At 33.0% G+C, this 8,636-nt stretch overlaps 2 protein-coding genes across 2 annotated transcripts; both read left to right on the plus strand.

Moving 5' to 3' along the window:
* Positions 1-1,038: 1,038 nt before the first annotated feature.
* LOC143612397 (uncharacterized) lies at positions 1,039-2,643 on the plus strand. The gene is made up of 4 exons (XM_077086389.1): positions 1,039-1,223; positions 1,319-1,441; positions 1,608-1,710; positions 2,339-2,643. The coding sequence occupies exons 1-4, from the start codon at positions 1,129-1,131 to the stop codon at positions 2,582-2,584; spliced, it is 567 nt and encodes a 188-aa protein (XP_076942504.1). The 5' UTR covers positions 1,039-1,128; the 3' UTR covers positions 2,585-2,643.
* Positions 2,644-5,588: 2,945 nt separating this feature from the next.
* Positions 5,589-7,236, plus strand: LOC143612398 (uncharacterized). Its single transcript, XM_077086390.1, has one exon. The coding sequence runs from the start codon at positions 5,609-5,611 to the stop codon at positions 6,788-6,790; it is 1,182 nt and encodes a 393-aa protein (XP_076942505.1). The 5' UTR covers positions 5,589-5,608; the 3' UTR covers positions 6,791-7,236.
* Positions 7,237-8,636: the final 1,400 nt, after the last annotated feature.

The raw sequence follows: 8,636 nt of genomic DNA on the forward strand, positions 1-8,636 counted from the left end.
TAGTCCAAACCATATCGTATAGCATATAGGCCTGTAAACGAACCGAACATTCAATGAACTGTTCAGTGGTGTTACGATACAAAATGGTAATCGAGCTAAAGAATTGTAGAAGAAGAAGAACACAGGAGAAGGAGATAATCTCTCAAATCATTAGCTGCTTATTCCATATACCAGTTCGTATATTTAACGAACTCTGTTACAATGAGTATTTACAACTATAACCTCCTACTTCCTAACATCGACACATAGCCCCCCTCTACTACTTAATACCTAACAGGCGGGAAGTTTGTTTATGTTCATTCATTTAATAAACATACAAACATGAACAATAACTGCGTGCTCATTTAATTAAACAAACGAACGTGAACAAATATTTCGTTCGTTCATTTATGTTCGTGACTGTTTGTTTATGTTCGTTCATTTAAGGTCGTTTATGTCCATTCATGTCTTTTTTACATATTTAATAGAAAATAATTAAATATTATTTGTATTTACAAGTTATATCACCCTAATATGTTTTATAGTTGTTTGTTTGTGTTCATTTAAGTGTGTTCGTTTATCTTTGTTCAATTATGTTCGTTTATGCTCGTTTAGATTTTAAATGAACGAACATAAACGAAAATGAACATGTTCATTTTTTAAACAAACGAGCATGAACACAAATATTTTTCTGATAAAGTATTCCTGTTTGTGTTCGTTAAAGTTAAATGAACAAACACGAGCATGCCCTTGCTCGTGTTTGTTCGGTTCGTTTACAGGCCAAATAACATACATAAAAATAAGAGAAATTAACCCATAGTGGATGGGTTCTACCAGTGAGATTACGAGATTATAGAAGTTTTGTTACAACATATTCTATCAATAGAGAAAACTTATGAAACAGTTCTGTTCAACATTAAATCACATATAAGGGTAAAAATCGTATTGCTTTCTATCAATTCAAAATATTCCTTCAACATTACATATCCAACGACATGTTTTCATTTAATCATTCAGAACAAACTTCATTCAGTTGAATGTTTTGGGGCTGGTTTAAGGGTTAGGGAAATGGAAAAGTTTATACGTTCATGTTTTTTGTTGATACCAGAAACCGAAGCCCCTTGAAACTGTTGCTGCAGAAGTAATATCATGTCGTTTACAAAAGGCAATTTGCTTACAAGAACAAGAAAGCTAGTAAACGGTTTAGCCATGGCGAAACCTGTTTGGCTTAAAGCTATGGAGAAGTATGTACTCTGTATTATAGATTCCTTTCGTAATTTGCTTTCAAAAAACTCTTAAATATTTGTTAATAATTTTAAAAATATTCATAATTTTGTAGGTCCCCACCTGCTGTCTTTCCTCGGGCTGAAAAGAAAGTTGAGCGAATCTGTCTCCCAGAGGATGTTTATGTCAATAAGTTTTATAAGAAGCATCCTGAATCATTGCATGAAGATCCTATCAAGTACTTTTTTGGCCTTACTGTCTGGATTATTTTAATTTTCGGTCATATATGTGCAACCCACTGTCATGAACATTATCTTGATTTCAGATGCTCTTTTATCTGTATAGGCCTAATTGCTCTTAAAGATCTTATGCATTAGACTAATCTTCACATCTTTTTGTGGTAGAATTTGTGATTTTGACCCGGCCCCGTCACGCATATTTGGTTCCCGGGTGCTTGAATTAAAAGAGCAAGGTGTCAGTGAAGAGGAAGCTATAAATGTAGCAGATGTAAGTATCTATTACGGGTGTAAACGAGCCGAGCCGAGCCGAGCCAAGATTGGCTCGTTCCAAGCTCTATTTCTAAAGCTCGAGTTCGGCTCGTTTATTATTTATATAAACTTGTAACTTGTTTACAAATAGTTTATGTAAGATAATATGTATTGTATAGTTCTTTAACTTATTTTTATCATAATTATAAATATTTTAATAGTTATTAAATAAATATATTTTTAACATATTAAATAAGAATTATATAAATAAAAGGTTCGGTTAGGGTCGTGAGCCAGCTTGAGCTTGAAAGTGAAGCTCTGGCACGCTTAGTAAATGAGCTTACTTTTACGTTTGAGCTTGTTTAAGCTCGGTCTGATTCGGGCTTTTAGCGATCCAATCTCGGGTATCTATAAAATTTAACCTTGTTAAGCTGAGTTGAGTCTATTAATAAAATGTAGCTGACCTAATCGTGGAAAAACTGACAGGCTGGGTAACTGGTATATAAAAAAAATTAGTTTTCGGACAAAGATCATTTTCCACATTTCAAATCAAGTCAATCAGACCCAACCCGTTTCAATACACAATATTGATGTAATGCTAAATATGTTTGAAAAAAATATTTTATGAGGTTTTTGCATTTTAACAGGCGGAGTATCGGCTGCAGAAAAAAGCCAAAAAGAAGGCATACAAACGACTTAAAGAAATTGCAAAACTAAGAGGAACAAAACCGCCTCCAAACCCGTATCCAAGTGCTATAAAAGAGTTACAAGCCGAAGAGAAAAAATATGTTCATGACCGTTTCTTCAATCCAAGAATCTTGGAAATTGTTGACAAGCTCAAGGAGCAACAGGCTGCTGTGATGCTAGATAGAGGCAGGCCAAGTGGCATGTAAAAACACGAGTTTAGATGTTTTCCGCATTAAGATTGTTGGTTGTTACTACATTAACATTTTGCGCGTTATTGTTGGTTGCAATAAACATTTAGTCACGCCGTAACAGACTCAAGTTGTTATGGGTTGACTTAGAATCCATGTTTTTTGGAATCTTTGCATGTTGTGGAGAAAACTTTATTTTGGTGAAGAAATTTAAAGGGTTGTAAGTTCTTTTACTTTAAGATGATGGTGCCCTACATGCAGGGGCGGACCCATACAGGTTCGATCGGGGTCCCGGGACACCGATGTTTTTTAAAAATTACTTAGAGACGGTATATTAAATTTTGTAAGGACCCCATAAAAATTAATACTTGGAACCCATACTATTAAGATTGAACTGGTACAGTGGAAAGTCCCTTGTTTTACTTGTGAGAGGTTGAAGGTTCAAGCCCCATCATGCTCCTTTTTTGTTGTTTTTTTAATATCCTAGTCTTAGTTATTCAGTTAGGGTATTTGTGCTTTTTGTTAGTTTCTCTCATATAGTCATTATCACCATGCAATATATATAATGTTAACATGGATTTTGCATATTCTTTTATTATTTACCTTGTGTATGTATATTATAATTAATCATTTATTTGTGTTAGAGTTATTTTTTCATGTTTTGGTCAATTATGTAAGACCATGTATATAGATTACGTTCATGTTTTTCGGGTATGAATTAAAAGTGTATGTTTCATCTAGTTTGTAATTTAGATTCTTTCTACTTACTCGTTTCCAATGACACCATAGTTCCGTGTTTTATTATGTTCCTCGCCTCGACCCGACCCGAATAACGACCGACCCGAAAAATTTTGTAAACCGAAAAAATTGGGACCCCATTGACAAAAAATCCTGGGTCCGCCACTGCCTACATGTATACACACACATGTTGGCTAGATATGAGCTACTTGGTCAAAAGAGTTTTGATACCTTTCTTGAAGAGTTAACACAAGTTCCATCTTTTCTCTTTGTGTATGCCTTTGGTGTAAGTAGGTCTGATTCCTTTTCTTTCTAGACTAGAGTTGCATGTTTATGGTGCCAACCTGTACCTGACCAAAGTCGAACCAATCATAAGACAAGTTAAATTCGTACACCACTAAAATATCGTATGAATAATGGCGTGTGAAATACTTTTAATAAAGGTTCGAATCCATCTTTAGTTTGTCTTTTGACCGTTTTTGAAGGCTTCATGCCAAACATAAACTCTCTTTTACTTAATTTCATCGGTTAATAGGATATTGATAGAGTGTAGCAAATTTCTAAGAATGAATTTTCATACATATAGATTGGCTTTTATTTTGACATGAGAAAGCATTTGAGTTTACTAAGCTATAGTATTTTCTGAATTTTAGTTATGTACAGGATTATAAATCCTCATTTGTTAATAAGATTATTTTTTTATGGAATATAATTACAAAAGATTTAGTAGTTTATACTCATGAATCAGATTGCAATCAAGTGGTAATCATAACATTTAATTAACTTGTTCGTGTATCAACTGCCAATCCGTTTAAAACTAGAATAAATCTATGTTTATTAAGGTCATGGGGTACTCTAATATCCCACTAGTGTTAACATGACATGACACTTTAAGCATGTATTAAACCACTTCCCACTAGTGTTAAGCTTGTTAAAATGGTCCATGGATTATGCTTTTAATGGGTTAAAAGAAAGAATATGTATTAATTACTAATTGATTTGCTATTTTAATTGATTTGTTATTATAACATACTATTTGGCTGCTTAACTATTTTTCTTTTTTTTTAATCCAAAAATTAGCACTATATAAACCAAAACTAGGATAGAGCCCGTATGATACACGGGTGATAAAACAAAATGAAATGTTGTGAATCTATACCAATTAAGAAAAAGAGAAGGCTAACATCAATTCATCCTAGTTGAGTTGGTAAGCCAAAGATATTTTAAAAGCAAGGTAGTGAGTTTGATTCCCACCAACAACATATTTTTCATTTTATCCTTCATGAAGAGAAAATTGTAAAAATGAAAACTTATTGTGTTGCTTTAATAATATAGGTAGATTTTATTATGGTTTCAAACCAAATAACCAAATTATCTTTATCATCAATAATACCCTCTAAAATTTTTAAACAATGTCTTCTTATCATAATTGATTTCATTCCCATTCTTAAGGTTAATCACAATTTATTTTATTTATTTTCCAAAATTGATTTCATTTGCAAGAAAAATTCATTCTCCTATAAATACTAATTGACAACACAGTTCATTTCATTCATAACAACCAACACACAATTCCACTCATTCCTATACCACACACATCATGAACCCAAATATGCATAACAATTTCTTCGGGTGGAACCAACCATTCGGTCAATGAAAGATTATATTATCAATGTTTATTCTAAATAAGAAATTAATGAAAAATTATTATTATTATTATTATTTAGTTTTGTAATTAAACTAAATGTTTGATATTAAATTAAAAATTAATAGGAGTGAGATAAAGTTAAATGGATTAAACAGTATTTTTTAGATGAGATGGAGTGAAAGAGAAAAAAATAAATAATATGAAACTTATGTGAAGTTAAAAAAGGTTAGAATATACCCTATTATCTAAAATGAATCTCAATCCATGTAAGAGTGTAACTCATTTATTAGAACTAACATAGTAACATGCAATCTATCAACCTATGTGTCTATGTTACGGTTGCTGTTTTAGACTCGAGATTTCTGGTAACAAAAAACCGACAAAAAGACCCGTATAAACTTTACTTTACTTTACTTTACTTTAGCTTTAACTACATTTCTTTCTCCATTAATAACTTAATAATAATAATTCTCATAGATGTTGACTTGCCGGGTCACTCTTCTCCACTACAAATATCAGCTAACACTCCTCCAAATCCTCATAAACAAAAAAATAAAATATCCAAAAACCAAACACGTGTCAGCCTCCTATTGGCCTACTACCTGCTTTCATTCTGATCTTTTCACAATTCATATTCTCTCAAAACTCGTCTCCCCATGGCCACAACCACCACAGTGAACCTTAACCCACTGTTATCACCCACCACTCCAACATCAACATTAAGATTAAGATCAAGAAACCTAAATCCAATCACCATTCCTGTCAAAAGATCAAATCTTTACAACCCCCAAATCATTAAAACCCATAAAAATCCAATCTTTATACTCCACTGTTCCACAAACCCCACAGTCTCAGATGATAAAGATAATGTCATCAAAGATCAAGATTCATCAATTCCTCCCAACCCAGATCATAACATTCAAAACCCACAAAAACCCACCTCAGATCAACAAAACCCTTCAACTAATTCTTTGATTTCAAGTGGGCTAGTTCTTGATTTGGGTTTAAATGGTTCTTGGGACAGTTTTGAAGTTGGGTGTCCTTTGGTTAAAAGATTCTTGAGTGATGAAGAAGAGAGGTGGTACATGTGGTACACCGGGCGACCCAGTGGGAATTCGGGTCCGGGTTCAATCGGGTTGGCAGTTTCGAGCAATGGGGTCCACTGGGAAAGAGGTAAAGGTGTTGTTCAATCCAATAGTGATGTGGGTTTGGTCTTGAAATCAAGTAATGATTGGTGGGCTTTTGATATAAATGGTGTGATGCCTGGTGAAATATTGGTTATGTCTAGTTCGAAGATTAGGGCGAATAATACGGTTTATTGGTTGTATTATACGGGTTTTAGTAACGAAAAGGTTGAGTCTTTAGACGATTCGCTTGAGTTTAGGTTACAAAACCCGGAAATTTGTGGTAAGAATGGTGAAGTTGGGAAGGTTTGTAGGTCGTTACCGGGCTTAGCGATGAGTCAAGACGGTAGGCATTGGGCTAGAATAGAAGGTGAGCATCATAGTGGATCTTTATTTGATTTAGGATCCGAAGGTGAATGGGATTCGATGTTTATCTCATCCCCGCAAGTTGTGTTTCATAGTAATGGTGATCTTAGAATGTACTACCACTCGTTTGACTCTGAAACGGGCCATTTTGCGATTGGGCTGGCCCGATCACGCGATGGTATGAAGTGGGTAAAGCTTGGAAAGATCATGGGGGGTGGGGGTGTGGGTGGGTTTGATGAGTATGGAGTAATGAATCCTTGTGTTGTAAGGAACAAGAAAGATGGAGGTTATTATATGGTTTATGAAGGGGTGGGGTGTGACGGTGGGCGGTCAATCGGGTTGGCCTAATCTTTAAACGGGCTACAAGATTGGCGTAGGGTGGAAGGTGGGTCTATTTTGTGGCCCGCCTTGAAACCAGGTAGTTGGGATGATGGGCGAGTCAGGTCACCCTACCTGGTTCATATGGAAGGCGAGAAAGATGAATGGAGATTGTATTATCAAGGGGTAGGTCAAAATGGGAATTCGGGAATTGGGATGGCGGTTTCGGAAGGAAGTGATGTCACGAGTTTTCGTAGATGGACCGGGTTTCATTTGTGAATGTTATACTTTTTTTTTTATTTTGTTTTGTAAATTCTCGATACGTAATTAATTATATATTTGTGATTATAGATTAAAATGTTGTATTGTTGGTTATTTGCTCACTAATGATATGTATGCAACAAGGTAACGTGTTCTAAAAAGTTTGTGTAATTGTGTTTTGCATGATCAACGTGTTTGTAACAAACTTCTTTCAATCAAATACAAAAAGTTTTAATTCGATGTTTTTATGTGCACAAACATCATTCGTTTGAAACTCATGGTTCTTTGTTGTAAAACCTCGATCTCGTGTTTTTTTTAGACTCATAAAACTCTTTTAGGACTGTCCATCTTACATAACGAAAGTTATGTGTCGAACCGCAAAAGTGACAATCTAAACTAGTTGGGTTGGCGGGTAGGCTGCATCGGTTGTTTTACTGGTGTGACGGATTAATATTTTTATTTTACCGTTTTAATGTATTGAACTGTTTTTTTTTTCTTTTTACTTTCTTCAAAATAATAGTTTGTATTAAAATTTTAAAATGATAAAAAAAATTGGTTGATGATTGTAATACATGTAGGTGACAGCAAAATGCATATTCCAAAAATTAAGTGTGTGTATATATATAGGAGAAGTATAGAATGAAATCCCATGTGAAAACTCGTGAAAACCCTATGTAACATCATTTTCTTTTAATGTTTTTTTACACATGTAATATATGATGTTACATTTAATACAAAACATCGAAAAATAAAAAAAAATTTGTTTTGCTATTTTTTAACATTTTTTTACTAACTTTTATATATGTTTTCAGGAGAGAGAAAAAGTTATTTTTGTATTTACATTTTTTATTAACTTTAATTGTGGACTACAAGGTTTAAACTTTAATTAAAAACATGTGGTTGAGAATGAGTTTCTAGAGCTTTCATAACTCAAATGGGTTTTTATTTTAACCTAACCATATATATATATATATATATATATATATATATGAGAATGAGTTTCCAAAGCTTTCATAACTCAAATGGGTAACCTAACCATATATATATATATATATATTATATATATATATATATATATAATATATATATATATATATATGGTTAGGTTACCCATTTGAGTTATGAAAGCTTTGGAAACTCATTCTCATATATATATATATATATAGAAACCCCTAAAATCCTACGTGTCGCGATGTGGTCGCTTCCCCGTTTTATGGAAGCCACCAGATTGCTTAATTTTAAATGGAGGTATCTCGTTGATTTAACCCAAATTCATGGGTATGTGTCTTACCAAAACCAGATAGCTCTTAAACGGGTTATAACATCTCATTAAGTTAAAAATTAATCTTACCAATTATTTGATATGAAAATCCTATAAAATAGGAATATACTAAAATTTAATATCCAATTTAAAAAGAAAAAGATATTGTTATAATTAATAAACAATTTTATAGTAAAAAACAAAAGCGGGTCATGGGTCACCAAATCCAGATAGCTTTTAAACAGGTTATAACATATCATTTATTTATGAAACCCTTTCATCATTTAACCTTAAGTATATTATTAACTTTTCACAATAAAAAAAATTAAAATTCAAAAAATAAATATTAAAAAA

The sequence above is a fragment of the Bidens hawaiensis genome, unplaced genomic scaffold, assembly GCF_021521415.1.
Source record: "Bidens hawaiensis isolate Kalapana, Puna unplaced genomic scaffold, B.hawaiensis_p1.1 tig00034578_1, whole genome shotgun sequence".
NCBI lineage: Eukaryota > Viridiplantae > Streptophyta > Magnoliopsida > Asterales > Asteraceae > Bidens > Bidens hawaiensis.